This window comes from Xenopus tropicalis, chromosome 10 (genome assembly GCF_000004195.4).
Source record: "Xenopus tropicalis strain Nigerian chromosome 10, UCB_Xtro_10.0, whole genome shotgun sequence".
NCBI classification, from domain to species: domain Eukaryota; kingdom Metazoa; phylum Chordata; class Amphibia; order Anura; family Pipidae; genus Xenopus; species Xenopus tropicalis.
Window position 1 is genome coordinate 46127044 of NC_030686.2, and position 22600 is coordinate 46149643.

At 47.5% G+C, this 22600-nt stretch overlaps 2 protein-coding genes across 2 annotated transcripts; one reads left to right on the top strand and one right to left on the bottom strand.

Moving 5' to 3' along the window:
* Nucleotides 1-636: 636 nt before the first annotated feature.
* Nucleotides 637-13850, bottom strand: narf (nuclear prelamin A recognition factor). The gene is made up of 11 exons (XM_004918428.2): nucleotides 13571-13850; nucleotides 11294-11368; nucleotides 10529-10672; nucleotides 10317-10449; nucleotides 9453-9587; nucleotides 7332-7450; nucleotides 7094-7223; nucleotides 6766-6838; nucleotides 5802-5936; nucleotides 4421-4578; nucleotides 637-3386 (listed from the first exon to the last, which is right to left on the bottom strand). Exons 1-11 carry the CDS (start codon nucleotides 13595-13597, stop codon nucleotides 3145-3147), a joined length of 1371 nt encoding a protein of 456 aa, XP_004918485.2. The 5' UTR covers nucleotides 13598-13850; the 3' UTR covers nucleotides 637-3144.
* A 206-nt stretch (nucleotides 13851-14056) lies between these two features.
* Nucleotides 14057-22553, top strand: cybc1 (cytochrome b-245 chaperone 1). Its single transcript, NM_001079369.1, is given in 7 exon segments — nucleotides 14057-14082; nucleotides 16998-17098; nucleotides 17281-17322; nucleotides 17410-17483; nucleotides 19197-19293; nucleotides 19538-19682; nucleotides 19980-22553. Coding segments are annotated over 6 exon segments (567 nt in total). The 5' UTR covers nucleotides 14057-14082; nucleotides 16998-17013; the 3' UTR covers nucleotides 20104-22553.
* Nucleotides 22554-22600: the final 47 nt, after the last annotated feature.

Below are 22600 nucleotides of genomic sequence, written 5' to 3' on the forward strand. Positions count from 1 at the left end.
GCAAACTTAGGGGCTGTTCCTGCTGAATTGTGCTTAGTACAGGGGAATCCCTATGTGCCATAGTTTTATGGTATCTCTCTGTACAGGCTATGGGCAAACTTAGGCGGCTGTTCCTGCTGAATTGTGCTTAGTATAGGGGAATCCCTATGCCCCATAGTTTTATGGTATCTCTCTGTACAGGCTATGAGCAAACTTAGGGGGCTGTTCCTGCTGAATTGTGCTTAGTACAGGGGAATCCCTATGTGCCATAGTTTTATGGTATCTCTCTGTACAGGCTATGAGCAAACTTAGGGGGCTGTTCCTGCTGAATTGTGCTTAGTACAGGGGAATCCGTATGTGCCATAGTTTTATGGTATCTCTCTGTACAGGCTATGAGCAAACTTAGGGGGCTGTTCCTGCTGAATTGTGCTTAGTACAGGGGAATCCCTATGTGCCATAGTTTTATGGTATCTCTCTGTACAGGCTATGAGCAAACTTAGGGGGCTGTTCCTGCTGAATTGTGCTTAGTACAGGGGAATCCCTATGTGCCATAGTTTTATGGTATCTCTCTGTACAGGCTATGAGCAAACTTAGGGGGCTGTTCCTGCTGAATTGTGCTTAGTACAGAGGATGCACAGGAGGCAGAGAAAGAAACCATTTTGTTGGATAACGTTTAATTGATAGGAACAAAACACAATCCGATTACCTGCACACACACAACAAAAACAGACACAACGTTAAAACTGGAGGTAAAACAAAGCTGGGATTCTGCCAGAGAAGTCACACACTGGGCTGTTCCAGCTGAAGAGATAAATTAGCCCTAATGCCAAGTGACAAACTGCAATGTGTACGAATACAGCAACCATACCAAGATCTCTCTGCTAAGGATTCTGGGTAACCAATGTCGGAAAGTTGTAATTTAATGGACACCAAAGTGCTAAGGATTCTGGGCCATCAGTAGTAACATCTGTGCTGAGGATTGTGGGTAACTGATTTTTTCCCATTACATACTTGTCTCAATTTGCTAAGTAAAAACACAGTTAAGGCCTGGGGCGGGCACTGTGGGCATCAGCCAATCAGAGAGACCAGAGCAGCGATGAAGAGGCGGCACCTCGGGGATTTTGGTTTAGAACAGGAAATAGTACCGTGCCCTTCTGCCTGGCCGGGCATTTTGCATTAAAATCAGCATTACAAGTACCTACATCAATTCATGCAGAAAAGGGACATTTGCCCAATCTCTGAATTGGGCTTTACTGGAGCGGCAAAAAGTTTTACTGAAAACAGAAATAAAAAAGGCTTTTTTAACCCAAAAGCTGGCACAGCAAGCACCATGATATAGCAGCTACTCAGTACTGGGCGACTTCTGCAGGGTTACCCCACTCCACCACTGTTGGTAAAATAACATGTATTCCTACCCGCCATTGGTGGGCCGTGTATTTATACCCGCCATTGGGGGGCCGTGTATTTATACCCGCCATTGGTGGGCCGTGTATTTGTGCCCGCCCCTGGTGGGCCGCGCGTCCCTACCCACATCTGGTGGGCCGCGCATCCCAAACCACAACTGATGGGCCACGAATCCGTACCCGCCACTGGGGGGCCGTGCATCCCTACCCGCCACTGGGGGGCCGTGCATCCCTACCCGCCACTGGGGGGCCGTGCATCCCTACCCGCCACTGGGGGGCCGTGCATCCCTACCCGCCACTGGGGGGCCGTGCATCCCTACCCGCCACTGGGGGGCCGTGCATCCCTACCCCCACTGGGGGGCCGTGCATCCCTACCCCCCACTGGGGGGCCGTGCATCCCTACCCCCCACTGGGGGGCCGTGCATCCCTACCCCCCACTGGGGGGCCGTGCATCCCTACCCCCCACTGGGGGGCCGTGCATCCCTACCCGCCACTGGGGGGACGTGCATCCCTACCCGCCACTGGGGGGACGTGCATCCCTACCCGCCACTGGGGGGCCGTGCATCCCTACCCGCCACTGGGGGGACGTGCATCCCTACCCGCCACTGGGGGGCCGTGTATTTGTGCCTGGCATTGGTGGGCCGTGCATCCCTACCCACCATTGGTGGGCCGTGTATTAGTAACCCCCAGTTGGTATGCAGTGGGTTTGGTAGTGGTCACTGCATATCACATGGGCTTCAGCTTATGGAGAGCAGGGCAGTGCCACCAACAATGGCGGGTATTTGAGTGTCATGTCACCCTCAGTATTCACCAAACAACCAGGAGACCAGGTTCTGCACCACGTGGCACTAACGTCCCCTGTAGAGTGGAACCCCACTACACCGAGCATTCCGATAGGGCACCAGCTGTTTGTATTGGGCAGTTTTACAGGCACAAACATGCTTTGGATGATCCGATTGGCTGTCAAAAGCAGCTTTACAGGTGCAAAATAATCCTAAAGCAGAGACAGCGGGTTCTCGGAACCAGAGCTATGACCCCAGCCCTGAGAAGCCCGCTGCTACCCTATCCTGTATGGAAAAGGATAACAAACACTTGTTACCGTATCATCCAAAAAGCACATTTTAACATGGACAGTTTGTGGGTGAAGGGCCTGGAATTGTATTGCATGTGTTACCAGGGGAAAGATATTTCATCTGTACTATTAACTTCCTGTTCAAAGGAGTCAGGCAGGAAGTAAACAAAATAAGAAGTAAATCCCCCATTCAAATGGACAAAAAAGAAATGTATCTTTCCATTAACATTAGGAAACACTTTCCCTACTGGTTTGTCCTCACCGTACCCTGGGCTGCGGCAGGGAAGCAGTTAAAGCTTTTATCGTGTTCTGTTGCCCAAAGTGCATATAAGCGTTGCTGTACCTTTAATGCTCCTATCCAAGAATACTTAATATCTCGCTCTGTGGGGTCTGGTTTAATTCTGCTTTCAGGATGCCCCCAACCCCACCGCGTGCAGGACAGTTATTACAACACAGACAGGACAATGACACAGTTCCCATAATGCATCTCTCTGGGCTAGAAAGGAATCCATAGTGATTCAAGGCTACCTGCTAGAAATCCACAGGAGTTATTCAAGGCAGCTGAAGAAGACAGGAAGTGGCTAAGAGTTTCCCATCAGCCTCTAGGAGGCGGTTGTCAAGTCACAAGTCACTTTCCCGTTGCATAGAAACCAGTAACAGCCTGGGGTGGGCACCAGTACCCCGGTACCATCACCATTTCATATCCAAGCGGGCGGCACTCTGGGCGCTGGCTACTATTCTGGTGTGTAGGGTCTCCCTGGTTTTCTGGGAATCAGCTCCCTGGAGCCAGTCCTCATATAGAGCTTGTATGTGCGGGTTGGACTCTGGCTTCTGGATTGGAACACGGGTATATACTTCCTCCATCTCGTGCAGCAGCGCCCGCTCTACCTTTCCCTCCGTGCTCTGTGCTTGCCCCTTCCCATTCAGGCACCCTGGCATCAAAACAAACGTCATTCATTTCTTATTGGAGTTATTAACATTAATGATGAAAAGGAAGAACATTCCTTCTCTGTATATTTGTATTTATACATATAGGTAGGAGGTGCCATAGTGTTTCCCTTAGACAGTACAGTATGGGGGTACAGCTTATTGTGTGCCCAGAACATTCCTTCTCTGTATATTTGTATTTATACATATGGGTAGGGGGTGCCATAGTGTTTCCCTTAGACAGTACAGTATGGGAGTACAGCTTATTGTGTGCCCAGAACATTCCCTCTCTGTATATTTGTATTTATACATATGGGTAGGGGGTGCCATAGTGTTTCCCTTAGACAGTACAGTATGGGGGTACAGCTTATTGTGTGCCCAGAACATTCCTTCTCTGTATATTTGTATTTATACATATGGGTAGGGGGTGCCATAGTGTTTCCCTTAGACAGTACAGTATGGGGGTACAGCTTATTGTGTGCCCAGAACATTCCTTCTCTGTATATTTGTATTTATACATATGGGTAGGGGGTGCCATAGTGTTTCCCTTAGACAGTACAGTATGGGGGTACAGCTTATTGTGTGCCCAGAACATTCCCTCTCTGTATATTTGTATTTATACATATGGGTAGGGGGTGCCATAGTGTTTCCCTTAGACAGTACAGTATGGGGGTACAGCTTATTGTGTGCCCAGAACATTCCTTCTCTGTATATTTGTATTTATACATATGGGTAGGGGGTGCCATAGTGTTTCCCTTAGACAGTACAGTATGGGGGTACAGCTTATTGTGTGCCGAGAACATTCCCTCTCTGTATATTTGTATTTATACATATGGGTAGGGGGTGCCATAGTGTTTCCCTTAGACAGTACAGTATGGGGGTACAGCTTATTGTGTGCCCAGAACATTCCTTCTCTGTATATTTGTATTTATACATATGGGTAGGAGGTGCCATAGTGTTTCCCTGAGACAGTACAGTAGGCAGGCAGAGAATGAGGGCTTTATGAAGAATGTAAATAGAAGGGGATTCCATGCATTACCTCCAGGGCAGGCCAACACTTCCACAAAGTGATAATGGAATTTCCCCTTGCGCAGTTTCAGTACCATATTCTGAATGTTCCGGAAGCCGTACGCAGCAGCGAAACGCAGAACAGTCTCGCCGTCCTTCTCTAAAGATACCTCTAGGAAGTCTTTGTTCCTGGAAAGGATTATTATTGTTTAAAAATGCCTAAGAGTATGGCTCTATTAGACAAAATGTAATATACTGTTAAACACAAAACTGTAATAATATAAATGTGCTGTCAGTTTATGTGGATAAAGAAGAAGTGAGAAAAATTAACCTAAAAGAGAGATAACTCTGAACTGGGTGTGACCCATTCTACACACAAAAAGAAGTTGAGTGAACCCTACGTCTCAGATACCCTACAAAAAATACAATACAAATTTACTTTACAAAGGGATGTTGGACCTGCATAAGTTGCTTTGCTTGAGCAAAGTATATTTCAGTCTCTAGTAGCTGCTACATGAGCAAAGTGAATCCAGTCCTTACTAGCTGCTATATGAGCAAAGTGAATCCAGTCCTTACTAGCTGCTACATGAGCAAAGCGAATCCAGTCCTTACTAGCTGCTACATGAGCAAAGCGAATCCAGTCCTTACTAGCTGCTACATGAGCAAAGCGAATCCAGTCCTTACTAGCTGCTATATGAGCAAAGTGAATCCAGTCCTTACTAGCTGCTATATGAGCAAAGTGAATCCAGTCCTTACTAGCTGCTACATGAGCAAAGTGAATCCAGTCCTTACTAGCTGCTATATGAGCAAAGCGAATCCAGTCCCTACTAGCTGCTATATAATCAAAGCGAATCCAGTCCCTACTAGCTGCTATATGAGCAAAGTAAATTCAGTCCCTACTAGCTGCTATAGTAACAAAGTGAATGTAGTCTCTACTCGCTGCTATAGTAACAAAGTGAATGTAGTCTCTACTCGCTGCTATAGTAACAAAGTGAATGTAGTCTCTACTCGCTGCTATAGTAACAAAGTGAATGTAGGCTCTACTCGCTGCTATAGTAACAAAGTGAATGTAGTCTCTACTCGCTGCTATAGTAACAAAGTGAATGTAGGCTCTACTCGCTGCTATAGTAACAAAGTGAATGTAGTCTCTACTCGCTGCTATAGTAACAAAGTGAATGTAGGCTCTACTCGCTGCTATAGTAACAAAGTGAATGTAGTCTCTACTCGCTGCTATAGTAACAAAGTGAATGTAGTCTCTACTCGCTGCTATAGTAACAAAGTGAATGTAGTCTCTACTCGCTGCTATAGTAACTGCAGTCTGTGTAAGCTGCTAGACTGGCAGTCTGTAACTTCAGAGCTAGTGATGCCTGTAACCCGAGCACTGCGCGCTGAGCCAATAAGTGGAGCCTCACTTTAGCGCCTTGTAGGAGATCTCCTGCACGTCCATGTCGAACAGCTCCTTTGCTGCGTGCCGGAAGACGTGTGCCAGATACCCATCAGAGCTGGTACCTTCATGGCGTACAAATTCAAAGCTTGTTTCCCCGAACCTGGCAGAGAAAAAAACCAGGCAGTTACTCAAGAGCAGGAATCCATTTCTTCTGTGCCAAATGCACCTATGCACATCTAACTGCCCTATGGAACTTCTGCATGGGGAGCAAATTCCCTGGGCAAGACGGGATATGTCTGTTTGGGTGCTACAGTTTTTTGGGTGCAAGACACTGAATTTATACGTAGCTGCTGAGGCCTTCCCAACACGCTGGGATTCCTTCCTAGGGAGACATTCTAAGATTATCTGGTGACGGCAATGATCACCATAGCAGCTAATCCGGCACCATCCGCCCAACCCGGCACTGGCCCTGACAGCTAACAGTCTACTCTGGGTGAAGCACTACCCCCAGCCTTGTTACTTTATTGTTGTGATGTCAATAATCACCTGAAATCGTGTTGTGAACCCCCACAGGAAACAATATGGTGGCTGTTACATTCCCACCTTACAGCCAAGAGTGTAAAGGGGAAGTCGACATACAAGTGCATTTCCATTTGAATGGTAGAAAAGTCAAATTCCCTTTACACCTTCAGTTCCCACACACAGCCTTGCTTGCCTACAATGATATTTAGACACACAATCTCCCCACACAAACAGTGAGTGCTGATTCCCAGGGCTCACGTTGGGAGGTATTACCACAAACACAGCCAAGGCTTGCCCAGAGATGAGGTCTATTGGCCGACAGACATGGCCACCCAGGAGACAAGGCTTAACCATGCAATCATCATCTGGGAGAGGCGCTGCCCAAAATAGCAGGTTATATTTAACATTAGAGAAGAGAGTTCACCACAAAGGGACCACAGAGACCAAAGAGAAATAACAGGACTTACACGTTCTCTAGTGGGATTTCCTCCATCTCTTTCACTGAAATATTCTTTTGTTCCATGATTTGCATCACCTCCCCTAGGAGACAGTAGATAAGGAGATGTAAAAAGCAGTGTTCCTTATGGAAGTGCCTGGGGGATAAAGAGTTAATTGATGCGGTTGGTGACTAAAGGGACTTGTTATGGACACAGCCTTACTTAGGGATAAGGGTAGGAACATTCCGATCATGCGAGAGTCATGCCTGTATATAAACAGGGCCACAATGGCAGCATGAGAGATACTAGATATCTCTAAATCTGTGTAATATGGGACAAAGGGAAGGAAAGAAGGCACCTGAGGTCAGAACGCAGTCGACATCGCGACAGTTGAACAGCTCCGTGTAGTAATCGTCCCGCAGGGCCTCCAGCTTCCGGTCATAGCAAGGAGCCACCATCAAGTGGAAGATTTTGTCAGGAGAGAGGTTCTGGGTGGAGAAACTACAGAATTAGCTTTCACTCTCAAACAATGAACCTGAGAAGGACTAGAATAAGCGCAAATGTACAGCCCAGTTACATGGGGAGGTCCTACCAACCTTGCTGGAGGCAAAATATCCCTTCACCAGGGATCCCATGATCTGCTGCGGGGATTTGGCTGTGCAGATGTGGGGTGTGACCGAGTCCCCCAGGACCCGCTCTGCGTACTGGACCCACCCTAAAATGAGAGGGAGAGAGAGAAGAGTAAGAAATGAATAGAGTATCAGCAATGAAGAATTCAGGTTGAGTTTTATACAAACTCCTAAGGTAGCTACACAGTTATAAAACTGCCCCTGCCCCCTGCAGTGCTCTGATTGTCAGGCAGGAGGGGCAAAATAGGATAGCTAATGCCCATGGTCCCCACATCCAGCCATTAGGCTTGCAACTCATTGGCTAAAACTAACACACCCTAACTAGACAGATATGTGTAATCATTATAGAACTTAGAATAACAACGATCCAGATGCCCGGCCATTGAGCCAATGAAGTGATTGCAAGTGGGGGCCTGATTTTTGCCGTGTCATTGTTTCCCCTAGAAAGGGAACACTTCAAGGCCAAGCCCAGGAGGTTAATGGAGGAAAGTGTATGTACACAAAAACAGCAGATTTAGCCGTGGATCAGCAGTTTCTCTTCCTGAAATGCGTGCCAGTTGCTCTGATTTATGACACACAGTGACGGAAAAACAGGCAAGGAATGTTCTGTTACTTAACTTGAAAGCAACAGAGGAACTAAGAAGCCTACAGAGAGAGCTCAGTGCAATCACACAGGATTTTGTTTGCCCAGCGAGGGAGGCATTTTCCCTTTGCACCGCTTACATCCAGAATATAAAATTAGATTGAGCAAAGAGAGGAAGTGACACAAGGAAAACTGATTTCCCTACAACATAACGGTCCACTTTGTATAGATTTGGCAGGCATCACCTCTCCGTTATATCTGTAGCCTTCCATATACTGTATACTAAAGTTGTAGTTTGCAGCTGGATGGTCCCAGGTTTCATGTATCAGAGATACAAAAATGTTAGGCACTCCAGCTGTTGTAGAACTACCACCTCTAAGCTCCATAACTTGGTCTGTTAACATTGTAGTTTATGGTGTATCAGTCACCCTGCTACAGTTCCATGGGTACCCAGGGCAAAAATAAGCACTCACCCCAAATCCCCCCCCTAACTGGCCTTCAGGCTGGGCCCCCTTAGCCCATAACAAGGTTACAGATATATAGAAACATTGGGGTAACAGTCACCCTGCTATAGTTCCAGGGGTACCCAGGGCACAAATAAGCACTCACCCCAAATCCCCCCCTAACTGGCCTTCAGGCTGGGCCCCCTTAGCCCATAACAAGGTTATAGATATATAGAAACATTGGGGTAACAGTCCACCCCGCTATAGTTCCAGGGGTACCCAGGGCACAAATAAGCACTCACCCCAAATCCCCCCTAACTGGCCTTCAGGCTGGGCCCCTTAGCCCATAACAAGGTTACAGATATATAGAAACATTGGGGTAACAGTCACCCTGCTATAGTTCCAGGGGTACCCAGGGCACAAATAAGCACTCACCCCAAATCCCCCCTAACCGGCCTTCAGGCTGGGCTCCCTTAGCCCATAACAAGGTTACAGATATATAGAAACATTGGGGTAACAGTCACCCCGCTATAGTTCCAGGGGTACCCAGGGCAAAAATAAGCACTCACCCCAAATCCCCCCCTAACTGGCCTTCAGGCTGGGCCTTAACTAATCATGTCACCCAGTCAGCTTATTAAGAATGTAAGGTAAAGGTGTCACCGACACAGAGAAGAAAACATGAGCTGGGATTTGGGGGGGGGGGGGGGGGGGGGGGAGTATGACAGTGCACATTTATGTGCATTAGTGGTACAGCTCACATTACCTATTACCCAGGTTGTATAAAGGAGAAGAGAGATGCAATAATTTAGAGGTGGAAAAAAAATAAGCACCTTTGCCATTGGTCATAATTTTTGTGTGTGATATAAGTTGTGCCAGTAATGCACAGGCCAGAGTGTGAGCATCATTTTTTTTTCCCCCCAAAAGCAAAATATAAAAGGCCCTGAGCAACATTATACTGAATACTACAATGTGAGAATCCCTAATACAGAGCAGGTGAGCTCTGTGGACCGGACTCCCTGCCCCCCTTTCCCTGCAGTTGGTACAGCCCGCGGGGAGTCTCACCTGGGCAAGCAGAGGCAAACATGGGGAAGGCATGCTCGTCCTGGGTCTGTCTCCTAAACCTCTGGATGAAGTCTCTTTGAGTCTCCAAGATACTGAAGTCAGCTGCGATGGTTGTGTCCAACACGTGGTGCACTCCTGTAAATACATGGAACAATTGTAGAGTGTAAGCTCTTTTGGGCAGGGCTCCCTTCCCCTCCTGTATCGGTTACTGATTGCTTTATATGTTACTCCTTGTAGAGTGTAAGCTCTTTTGGGCAGGGCTCCCTTCCCCTCCTGTATCGGTTACTGATTGCTTTATATGTTACTCCTTGTAGAGTGTAAGCTCTTTTGGGCAGGGCTCTCTTCCCCTCCTGTATCGGTTACTGATTGCTTTATATGTTACTCCTTGTAGAGTGTAAGCTCTTTTGGGCAGGGCTCCCTTCACCTCTTGTATCGGTTACTGATTGCTTTATATGTTACTCCTTGTAGAGTGTAAGCTCTTTTGGGCAGGGCTCTCTTCCCCTCCTGTATCGGTTATTGGTTGCTTTATATGTTACTCCTTGTAGAGTGTAAGCTCTTTTGGGCAGGGCTCCCTTCCCCTCCTGTATCAGTTATTGATTGCTTTATATGTTACTCCTTGTAGAGTGTAAGCTCTTTTGGGCAGGGCTCTCTTCACCTCCTGTATCAGTTATTGATTGCTTTATATGTTACTCTGTATGTCCAATGTATGGAACCCACTCATTGTACAGCGCTGCGGGATATGTTGGCGCTTTATAAATAAATGTTAATAATAATAATAATATACAGTCTGGGCCTTGGCAAACTTGGCCTTTGGGCCCAGCCTGCACAGAAGCTCCACAGAACCCACACAACCCAATAACTCACCAAGGCTCTTCAGGAACCCACAGAGCTTCTTGGCCGCCTCGCAGACAGACAGATGGAACTTCACGGCAAAATAAGGCACCGACTGGGGACTGACCGACGCCACCACTAACTTGTGCAACGAGGAGTCGCATTTCTGAAGGGATACAAAACACACATTGCGATTGGTCTGTTTGGGGAAAGAGCGGCACAAGAGGAACAGCCAACCCACTCACCTTGTTAAGGTTCAGGACTTTAAAAAGTTCTTTCTGGTTTTGGGCAAAGATTTTAGCCCCCTCCTCTGATGTCACACAGTTGCTGCACGCCAGGCAGTCGCTCAGGAAGATCTTAGCCTCGGCCAAACGGTGGAACTCACTTTTCTGTTATGGAGAGGTTTAATGATTAAACCAAATAGTACTGTGTGCCCAGAACATGCACAGCTGTATTTATACACGGGGATGGGAGGTGCCATATTGTTTCCCTTAGACAGTACAGTATGAGGGTACAGCTTATTGTGTGCCCAGAACATTCCTTCTCTGTATATTTGTATTTATACATGTGGGTAGGAGGTGCCATAGTGTTTCCCTTAGACAGTACAGTATGGGGGTACAGCTTATTGTGTGCCCAGAACATTCCTTCTCTGTATATTTGTATTTATGCATATGGGTAGGAGGTGCCATAGTGTTTCCCTTAGACAGTACAGTATGGGGGTACAGCTTATTGTGTGCCCAGAACATTCCTCCTCTGTATATTTGTATTTTACATGATATTCATGGATTTTGTGTATAATATACTGTATATAAGAAGGGGGCCGGTGTCACAGCTGTAGAATTTGCTAGGAAATACTGGGACATTGCTCATTATCAGCTGGGAGAGTCTCAGAGGAGTCAGACAGTGAGAGGGGCAGATAAAGGCAGGGTGGGTGGATAAAGCTACGAGCCTTGTGCAAGGACACAGATAAAGAGCTATTGCCTGATGGGACTCAGAGCCCAGTCACTCACCTCCTCTCCGTCTGCCAGAGCCGGGGCATCAAGGATTTCTCCATTCTCCTCTGTCTTCTTCTTCTTACTGCATTCCTGCGAGAGATACGAGAGACTGCTCAGTTTATTATCCTACTGTCTCCTGGGAGCACCTACAGCCTGACTGCCCCGCAGGAGACACAAGGAACCCAGATATTTAGTGACAAATTCTCTCACTTATATCAGGGATAATGTACCCCCTACTGTAAATGATAAGGATATTAGAAGTCACTGAGGGGTTCTGTGCCCCCCATATAAAGGCACAAGGCTGCAGGCTGAGTTATACAGGGAACTCTGAGTATCACTCATGTATTATAAGGGATAATGTACCCCCTACTGTAAATGATAAGGATATTAGCAGTCACTGAGGGGTTCTGTGCCCATATAAAGGCACAAGGCTGCAGGCTGAGTTATACAGGGAACTCTGAGTATCACTCATGTATTATAAGGGATAATGTACCCCCTACTGTAAATGATAAGGATATTAGCAGTCACTGAGGGGTTCTGTGCCCCCCATATAAAGGCACAAGGCTGCAGGCTGAGTTATACAGGGAACTCTGAGTATCACTCATGTATTATAAGGGATAATGTACCCCCTACTGTAAATGATAAGGATATTAGCAGTCACTGAGGGGTTCTGTGCCCCCCATATAAAGGCACAAGGCTGCAGGCTGAGTTATACAGGGAACTCTGAGTATCACTCATGTATTATAAGGGATAATGTACCCCCTACTGTAAATGATAAGGATATTAGCAGTCACTGAGGGGTTCTGTGCCCATATAAAGGCACTAAAACCAAAAACATCCTTGCTGTAAAACAAAGAATTAACTTTTAGTGTGATGATTTTGTCATTTTTCTGTTATTAACTGTCTGTTCAGCAGGTCCACAGTTTGGAAATTCAGCTGCTATCTAGTTGCTAGGGTCCTATTTACCCTAGCAACCAAGAGTGTGGGAAACTTGAATATGAATAGGTGAGGAACTGAATAGGAAATTAACGAAGAATAATAGTAATTGATTTTTGGCTCCAAGGCTCAAAAACTATTAAAAAAAATAAATAAAATAATGAAGACCAATAGCAAAGACGCTAGGAACAGGACATTTTACATCATACTTATATACTTAAAGGTGAACCAGCCCTTTTATGCAGCATTTTTTTAAAGGGGAACTCCACTAGACATGAGAAAGAGAACGACCAATGAAGTTCAACCGTTTGCTCTTATTAACTATACATGATAATAGATTGTAAGCTCTAGTGGTATCACAGTATTTCGGCCACCTTACTATTAACGTTCTGGTATATTCTAGCTAGAAGCAGCCTCGTTATCCTTGCAATTGGTCTTCAAGTCAAACTCTGTATGCCATAAGCTTCTTAGGCTTAGTGTCCCCCCAGCAGCCACATAAACCCAATGGGATTGTTTTGCCCCCCGATACGGATTCACCAGCTTAGTTTGGATCTGTGTTATTATTACAGAGAAAAGGGAAACTGTGAGAAGATACAGAACGGAGCTTTCTGGATATCAGGTCTCCAGGTAAGAGATCCTCAGCCTGCAGTATTAACAGTCCTTGTGTGAGTTCCTAATTGGCACAGGTTCCGGTGGGTCTGTGAGTGACAGGCCATGTCCCCCTTTGTCTCACGTTAACCCATTGCGTGCCGGGGCTGCCTCAGGTCTGACTGGGGCACCCCAATGTACTGCAGCTCCTACGTGTCCAATAAAGAGTTAATGATCCCCTATGAGGAAGTGAAAGGAGCCCCTTGTGATGGTCATGGGTGTCCATGTTTGGGTCACAGTCTTCCCACCTCCAACGGGAGGCGCTTCCATGCCCCGACTACCTCCCCAAACCCCCAGACAAGCAGTTTTCCCTTCTGTCTCCTGGCTTATTATTCATTAACCTCCTATCACAAGGCTCAGCTTTGCCTTTAACTGTCTGCCTTGTTTACTGGCATTATATCCAGGCCACAGCTGCTATGGAACTACATCTCCCATAATCCCCTCTAACCACAGCTGGAGGGCTGCCTGGACACAGACACAGGGAATATAAAACAGCAAAAGCCCTAACAGCAGATAGTACAGTTGCATTTGAGGGGAAAGCTCCAGATGTGGCTGAACTACAGCTCCCAGCATTGTACTGTAGGGGGGGGGGTGGGAGTAGCAGTTCAACAACATCTGGAGGGGCCCTTGCTATAAAAGCCTGATGCAAACTCACAGACAATACAATAATACCAGTAAAAACATCCCCCCCCCATAACCCAGACATACCGTTTTGGTGCAGTTTTCACACTTCATGTTCGCTGTGGGGCTCCCCCTGTGCCTCTGGCTTTTGCCCCAGACTGGGAGGGGCCAGAGAGGGGGGGGGTACCTGAGGAACAAGTGGCCCCAGATCCCAGGAAGCACCCAGGCCACACTCTCTCCTTCTGTCACCCTGGCCTTTGTTAAGGTACCTGCCCACCTTTGGCGACGGACTCGTCACCTGGCCAATCACAGCTAGGAGTGGGCGGGCTTACCTACCGGGACCTATGGCAGTTCGACTTCCGCCTTTCCCACGTTACACAACAGGACCACGTGATCACATGATCCTTACAGACTGCCTGTGTCGCTGTTGCAGGATATCGTTACCAAGGGGCGCCCTCTGGTGCTGAGATAAGGAAGCACAGCGTCTATGCGATGTGTCCAGCGTCCCAGCATGCACCGCGGCCCAGACTGACTGGGCAGGAAGCGCAGTTCCTTCCAAGCAAGCGGGTCAGAGAGTAGAGCTGGGAGCACACAGATAGGTAAGTCATGTCTGGCCAGCTGGCCTGCTCTCTGTATAGGGCTGTTTAGAGCCACTCTGTTGTCTTGTGTTCCAGGGCTCTGGGCTGGGTGGTGGGTACTTCATGGTCTTAAGGAGGGTCTTTCTGATTCTACAAGTCCGGACACAAGCAGAGAGCAGGGCTTTATGGGAAACCCCAGGGTATTGCTCCAGCACTTGTGGGCTAACTCTGAATTCCTGTAAAAGGGGGTCCCATCAATGCCCCCCACTTCCTTGGAGACAGATCAGCTTCCTCAGCAGAGGGGTACAGGGAGCTCTGGGGGTACAGGGAACTCTGGGGGTACAGGGAGCACTGGGGTACAGGGAACTCTGGGGTACAGGGAACTTTGTGGGTACAGGGAACTCTGGGGGTACAGGGAACTCTGGGGGTACAGGGAACTCTGGGGGTACAGGGAACTCTGGGGGTACAGGGAGCTCTGGGGGTACAGGGAGCTCTGGGGGTACAGGGAGCTCTGGGGTACAGGGAGCTCTGGGGGTACAGGGAGCTCTGGGGGTACAGGGAACTCTGTGGGTACAGGGAACTCTGTGGGTACAGGGAGCTCTGTGGGTACAGGGAGCTCTGGGGTAAGGGAGCTCTGGGGTACAGGAGCTGGGTACAGGGAGCTCTGGGGTACAGGGAGCTCTGGGGTACAGGGAACTCTGGGGGTACAGGGAACTCTGGGGGTACAGGGAGCTCTGGGGGTACAGGGAACTCTGGGGGTACAGGGAGCTCTGGGGGTACAGGGAGCTCTGGGGGTACAGGGAGCTCTGGGGATACAGGGAGCTCTGGGGGTACAGATCAGTTCCTGATGAAGGATAGGGAACTTCTTGCTACATCCTGCTAATGGGGAGTACATGATAGTCCAGTGGTACTGATCCATTTCTAGAGAAGGGGAGTACAGGAAAGTTATGGGGTACAGATGGGTTCCTGCAGAAGGGAGTATAGGAAAGTTATGGGGTACAGAGGGGTTCCTAGAGAAGGAGGTACAGGAAAGTTATGGGGTACAGAGGGGTTCCTGCAGAAGGGAGTATAGGAAAGTTATGGGGTACAGAGGGGTTCCTAGAGAAGGAGGTACAGGAAAGTTATGGGGTACAGAGGGGTTCCTGCAGAAGGAGGTACAGGAAAGTTATGGGGTACAGAGGGGTTCCTAGAGAAGGGGGTATAGGAAAGTTATGGGGTACAGAGGGGTTCCTGCAGAGGGGAGTATAGGAAAGTTATGGGGTACAGAGGGGTTCCTGCAGAAGGAGGTACAGGAAAGTTATGGGGTACAGAGGGGTTCCTAGAGAAGGGGGTATAGGAAAGTTATGGGGTACAGAGGGGTTCCTGCAGAGGGGAGTATAGGAAAGTTATGGGGTACAGAGGGGTTCCTGCAGAAGGAGGTACAGGAAAGTTATGGGGTACAGAGGGGTTCCTGCAGAAGGGGGTACAGAGGGGTTCCTAGAGAAGGAGGTACAGGAAAGTTATGGGGTACAGAGGGGTTCCTAGAGAAGGGGGTATAGGAAAGTTATGGGGTACAGAGGGGTTCCTGCAGAAGGGGGTACAGAGGGGTTCCTAGAGAAGGAGGTACAGGAAAGTTATGGGGTACAGAGGGGTTCCTAGAGAAGGGGGTATAGGAAAGTTATGGGGTACAGAGGGGTTCCTGCAGAAGGGGGTAGAGGAATGTCTGGGTACTGCCCATACAGTAGGACAGATTGTGTGTAGGGGAGCTGGCAGCACTGTAACGTTAGTGTGGCCCCGTGAGAGGAATAATTCGCACTGTGATGGGGCCCTGCTGCGCTTTCCTAACCTCTATGTACAAACACTTCCTGTCTGAGCTGCAACATTCTAACTTCCCCTTTACTTCTTCTCTTTCCCTGACTGAGCGCAAGGTTTCTGTTGCCCAATAACACTCAGCGCCATGGAAATAAAGGAAGGCGGGGGCATCGGGGTATCTGCACACTTGCAGGCAGGAAGTAGGGGAAGGAGCCCCCAGGTGCCCCTCAGCGGGGAAGGAATAAAAGCAATGATAGGCAGATGCTATTAAAGGAGAACTAAAGCTTAACTCAAAAAGTGGGCAAGAACTGTTGCACATTATGTGTTGGACCCAAGGCATGGGAGACCTGGGGCTCTGGGCTGCTGTCACTTACATGAGCTTAGGGGCCCACTCACAATACACTGTATATACTCAATATATATGTCACAGTATAAGGTGAACTAGTAAATATTTAGATCATTAATACTGGACAGCCCACAGCTGCCCAGAGCCCACTTCCCAAAGCCCCAAATTTCTACTAATTTTATGAGCTAAGGGGCCCTGACCACCCTGGTCAAAGGTTGGACTTAAATGGGGGGCCCTGGTCAAAGGTTGGACCTTCATGGGGGGCCTGTTTAAAGCTTGGACCCTTATGGGGGGGGGGGCTGGTCATAGGCTTGGCCCTTCAAGGGGGGTTGCTCAATGGTTTGACTTTCAAGTGGGGCCTGGCCATGGGTTGGACCTTCATAGGGGGCTGGCCATAGGTTGGACCTTCATAGGGGGCTGGCCATAGGTTGGACCTCCAGTGGGGGCAGGTCATTGGTTTGGCCTTCAGTGGGGGCAGGTCATTGGTTTGGCCTTCAGTGGGGGCAGGTCATTGGTTTGGCCTTCAGTGGGGGCAGGTCAAAGGTTGGACCTTTAAGAGGGTGCTGAACAGTGGTTGGACCTTAAAGTGGGGGGAGCTGGTCAAAGTTTGGATCTTTGAGTAGAGCATAGAGTTTGGCAGCTACTGGTCTGACCCACTCCTGCTGCCTTCATTGGTCCCTTTCATTGCTGGAGACCCCCAGAGGGGAAACCTTTTTTGCTGAGTTGATCAGGAGGGTGCCATGTGAGGGCTGAGGATTTATTTCTATAGATCCCTGACGAGTGCCTTTTCCCTCCCCAGCCGGACAGGACCAGCCATGTATATGCAGGTAGAGAGCCGGACAGGAACCCTCTTGCACCTCAAGAGGAACCCCAGCATACGGTCCTGGTCGCTCCTGGTGGGTGAGTTACCCTTTCATTTTTCTAAACAACAAAGTGATAAAAGCTCCCAGAGAGCCGTGGGGCTGCATTATGCCCATTGGCAAGTGTGTGGCTTTTCCCAAGAACTTTGACCCCAGGCCGGTGTTCGGGGGGGTCCCTATGCCCAATGTTTTCTTTAGTGACTGTTAAATCTTCTCCTTCAGGAATCTCCTCCGTGGGGCTGGCCGCTGCTTACTATAGCACAGGTAAGGGTCCTCCCTCCCGCTCTCTCTGCTATTCATTCCTTTTGTACAGGAGCTGCCATACTCAATTACTGCTTTTTTTAACGGCAGATACTTGGCTGTGGAAGCTGTTTTATGTGGCTGGCTGTGCTTTTGTGGCTCTTCAGAACTTGGAAGACTGGGAGGTGAGTGGTGTATAAATATCTGGCTGATGCCATCTCATCCCCCCCATTGTAAGCAACAGTCCTGCCCTGCTTTATGGCTGAGATTCTAGCTATCTGTATAACAGAGCATTCTGTCACAGTGGCACAGACCCTATCTGATCCCCCCCCCATTGTAAGCAGCAGTCCTGCCCTGCTTTATGGCTGAGATTCTAGCTATCTGTATAACAGAGCATTCTGTCACAGTGGCACAGATCCTATCTGATCCCCCCCATTGTAAGCAGCAGTCCTGCCCTGCTTTAATGGCTGAGATTCTAGCTATCTGTATAACAGAGCATTCTGTCAGCAGTGGCACAGATCCTATCTGATCCCCCCATTGTAAGCAGCAGTCCTGCCCTGCTTTATGGCTGAGATTCTAGCTATCTGTATAACAGAGCATTCTGTCAACAGTGGCACAGATCCTATCTGATCCCCCCATTGTAAGCAGCAGTCCTGCCCTGCTTTATGGCTGAGATTCTAGCTATCTGTATAACAGAGCATTCTGTCACAGTGGCACAGATCCTATCTGAATCCCCCCATTGTAAGCAGCACTCCTGCCTGCCTTTATGGCTGAGATTCTAGCTATCTGTATAACAGAGCAATTCTGTCCATGGCACAGATCCTATGTAAGCAGCAGTCCTGCCCTGCTTTATGGCTGAGATTCTAGCTATCTGTATAACAGAGCATTCTGTCACAGTGGCACAGATCCTATCTGATCCCCCCATTGTAAGCAGCAGTCCTGCCCTGCTTTATGGCTGAGATTCTAGCTATCTGTATAACAGAGCATTCTGTCACAGTGGCACAGATCCTATCTGATCCCCCCACAGCAGTCCTGATGGCTGAGATTCTAGCTATCTGTATAACAGAGCATTCTGTCACAGTGGCACAGATCCTATCTGATCCTTGTAAGCAGCAGTCCTGCCCTGCTTTATGGCTGAGATTCTAGCTATCTGTATAACAGAGCATTCTGTCACAGTGGCACAGATCCTATCTGATCCCCCTCCTGCCTGCTTTATGGCTGAGATTCTAGCTATCTGTATAACAGAGCATTCTGTCACAGTGGCACAGATCCTATCTGATCCCCCCATTGTAAGCAGCAGTCCTGCCCTGCTTTATGGCTGAGATTCTAGCTATCTGTATAACAGAGCATTCTGTCACAGTGGCACAGATCCTATCTGATCCCCCATTGTAAGCAGCAGTCCTGCCCTGCTTTATGGCTGAGATTCTAGCTATCTGTATAACAGAGCATTCTGTCACAGTGGCACAGATCCTATCTGATCCCCCCATTGTAAGCAGCAGTCCTGCCCTGCTTTATGGCTGAGATTCTAGCTATCTGTATAACAGAGCATTCTGTCACAGTGGCACAGATCCTATCTGATATTGTAAGCAGCAGTCCTGCCCTGCTTTATGGCTGAGATTCTAGCTATCTGTATAACAGAGCATTCTGTCACAGTGGCACAGAGATTATCCCCTGTGGGCAGCAATGGCTGAGATTCTAGCTATCTGTATTGTGCAGCAGTATGATCCTTCCTATCTGATTTATGGCTGAGATTCTAGCTATCTGTATAACAGAGCATTCTTTGGGCAGCAGTCATGGCTGAGATTCTAGCTGTAGTTCATCAATGTGTAAAACTGTTCTGTGAGCACTGAGTTTTGCTGGGATTTCCATTCTGTAACATGGCTTTACTGTGCCCGCAGGAAGCCATTTTTGATAAAAAGAGTGGAAAGGCCATTCTGATTACGTACAGCTTATACAAGAAACTACTGACACTCTGCAAAGGAGGACAGGAACAAGGTACACTTGGAAGTAGGAAGTTTGGGTTTTGGGATGATGAAACAGAACATGAATGGGTGGAGTGAGTGGGGGTAGGTGTAAGCAAGGAGAATGAGTGGGAAGGAACAAGGTGGGGTTGAAGTGCTGAGAGCAGGAACAGGATGAGTTATGGATTACAATAGTCTGTGTGGGCAAGATGAGGGCAGAAATAAGAGCTGATACACATGACTTCCATTCATCACCTTCCTGCCTTTCTCCTGTGCAGTGGTGGTGCTCCTGAAGGAGATCAGAGACGTCAATGTTGAAGAAGAGAGAGTGCGTTACTTCGGGAGCGGTTACGTGATCGTCCTGCGCTTTGTAACCGGAATCTCTCACCCATTGACGCAGAGCGCGGTGCTGGGGGCTAGAAGGTAATGCCATAGCTCAGTGCTGGTAGGGCAACACACAGAGACCTCTCTCTTATTATGTGCATGCGTGTTACATAGGCGGGTTTTCTAAAAGTATGTTTTAACTATACATCAAAAGACTAAAAACTTCATCCCCAGCAGCTCCCCATTTTGGATGGTTAGGCCATCTTTTGTGTGTCGCTGGCACTGCACGTGCTCAGTGGGCTACTAACTGACCAACAGAGAATGCTGGGTATTTCCCACTTGTGACATTGTAGCCCCTATTCTCTTACTACTGATTTTTTTTCCTTGCTTTTTAAGTGATGTTGAAGCCGTGGCTAAAGAACTGACCAAATTTTTGGAATTTGACCTTGTGGGGTCCCGGCCACAAGCAGTGGAAGAGAGCAATGACAGTGAAAGCGATGAAGCCCTGGACACACAATAACTCTCCGCCGGCTGATCTGTGTATATTGAGTAAGGGCTTGTTATACCATAGGGCATTCCTGTGACCATCGGGAGCTAGACTAGAACATTCTTTGCATCTGATGACATCACATAGTCTGGGTGACAGGAAGTGCTGTAGCTGTGACATCATCATTGGACCTATAACATCACACACTGAACCATTCCAGGACTGCGGAAGAGTAATGACAGTTAATGACATTGTGGTCCAACCATTAATCTTCCCATGTTGCACACCCAGGCCTGTACTTAGCAAACCGGCCAGCTGGCTGTGACTTTCTCTTACCGGCTACCAATAGAATTAGTGCAGAGCGTTTGCCTATAGGTGCATGTAGTAAGAGGCACGCCTGCACTATTCTAATTGGTGACTGGGAACAGCAGGGGGTGGGGACGGACAGCTGATCCAGTTCAGTGCTGATTCGCACAAATTGATATTTTTGCCCGATGAGGGAAATTCAGTCGCTTTTGTCTTGCTTTTTATGTAGCAAAATTGTTCCGCTTGGCATAGAGAATGCTTGTAGCATTTATTCATTTTGCCTTTACTTCCCCTTTAATGGCTGGTGCATGGAGCCTTAACATCCAATATCTTGCTGACAATTGGGCAGCTTAGCCAATCCCGCTGATGCCTGCATCGCCTCTTGATCCCCTCCTCTCCCGACAGTTCCACACAGGCTAACATTGTCATTCCGTCTTTGGCCCAAGGGCCAAGTATCTGATGAAGCTGATTCGGCCCAGTACCCAGGAGGGCAAATTAGACAAATTCAGATGCCAAAGAGCAGATCTCAAGTCTGTTTATCTTTTCCCCTAGACGGTCAGTGTAGTGCAGGGTCCCTTACCTGCCGGTGGGATAGAATCATGGGACCAGGGCTAGAATGGCTGAATACCAACTGAACCGTACCAAGGTGAATGGTCACATTCTTCCATATAACTGCTTGGCTGGGTGACTGCGGGGACCTGACCCAGAAGGATTGGGTACCGGCTCTTCTAATTAGTGTAATTCTTCATCTTACTGAGCCGTTATTGTTTAATAGAAACCCACAAAGGGAGGGATGGACGCAAAGTTAGCTGTCCCCGACTTACTCATTGCAGTGGCTTCTGCCCATGGTACTGACTTTGCAACTAGCTATTACACTTAGGTACTATTTAAAATATAATATGTAAGAGAGAAAATTTTGCACTCTGTCTCATCATCATTCCAGTATTCAGCTAAAACGAAATACTCCATCCAAACTTGCAGTGTTTCTACTTACTTTTAGTTTCTTTCAGATAATGGTTTGGCTGGGGGCCTTCGGGGGGGACCATTCCCATAAGAATTTAATGCGGGCTGTGTTAAAAACACAATGATATGTACAATAGTGGTTTATCTTTTACATTGTGCAATAGAAGGGATATATATAAACCCTGCTGCAAGCTGGGAAACGCCAAAAGCCCCGCCCATCTTCCTCATTGGGTCGGCTCCTGGCCATGGTACTGACAGATGGAACCTGCTTCCTACCTTCTTAACTACCTGTTACACTCCGGTACTATTAATGTATCTGTATAATATACAGTTTGGTCAACTGTAAATTATATCTTAGTGATGTCATCAGTTATAATCGGAGCTTAGTGATATCATTTCTGTCACGTGACTCACTAAAACTTGTATATAATAATATAGTGCCCCCTGTTGTAAAATATGAGGATATTAGAAGTCACCTCGGAATTCCATGATCTCGGCCTTCAGCCTTGTACCTTTATATGGTCATGGAACATATAAACTCCCCATATATAACTCCCCAGTGGCTTATAATACCCCTTTATTGCTCCCCTAAACCCGCAGTCTATCCACTTATTTTTATTGTATTTCATTCAAATAAAAGCAGTTTTTCTATAAATAAAATAAAGTCCTTGGGAACCAATCTACCTGGGGACATAAGGAGAACCTGAGACACTTTCGATGTTGCAAAACTACAACTCACTACACTTTGTAGTGCAGACATCAGCTTTATCTGCTAATAAGCCTCACTCCCACCATTTATTCTCTCTGTATCCCAGCAGCCTTCCCATTTTAACGTTGCCTTAAATCAGTGTTTCCATTTGGGGGGGGGGGGGGTTGTTAAGCTTCTGCTGTATTTAATTCAATGTATGTAAAGGCCAAATCATCCCGGTGTATACTGCAGCGTGTGCCTTTTTTATGTACTTATAATTGACTTTTTCCAAGGCTTTGGGGAATAATTAGCAACAGGAAAGAAGGCTATTCCAGCAGCAACCAATCAGTAGGTTTCTTTCATTACTCTCTATTAACTGTACTAAACGGCTCATTGGTTACTATGGGTTACCAACTGCCTGTTGAACGATACGCCTCTTTTTAAATTACTTGAAATAATATTTACATGAATTTTAGCTGTAGGACATACTCTGTTTTTATACAATGAATAAAATGGTTTAAAATGCTGCTTTGCAACTTTTATTTCACATTTGTTAGTATGTTACAGAACGCC

Bases quoted from the DNA above. Each gene is read 5' to 3' on its own strand.
- narf (XM_004918428.2), bottom strand. From the start codon at position 13,597: ATGAAGTGTGAAAACTGCACCAAAACG. The intron at 7,224-7,331 runs GTTGGTAGGACC...TTCTCCACCCAG, and splicing joins GATATTTTGCCTCCAGCAAG to AACCTCTCTCCTGACAAAAT. The intron at 5,937-6,765 runs GTAAGTCCTGTT...TTTCTCTGCCAG, and splicing joins GAAATCCCACTAGAGAACGT to GTTCGGGGAAACAAGCTTTG.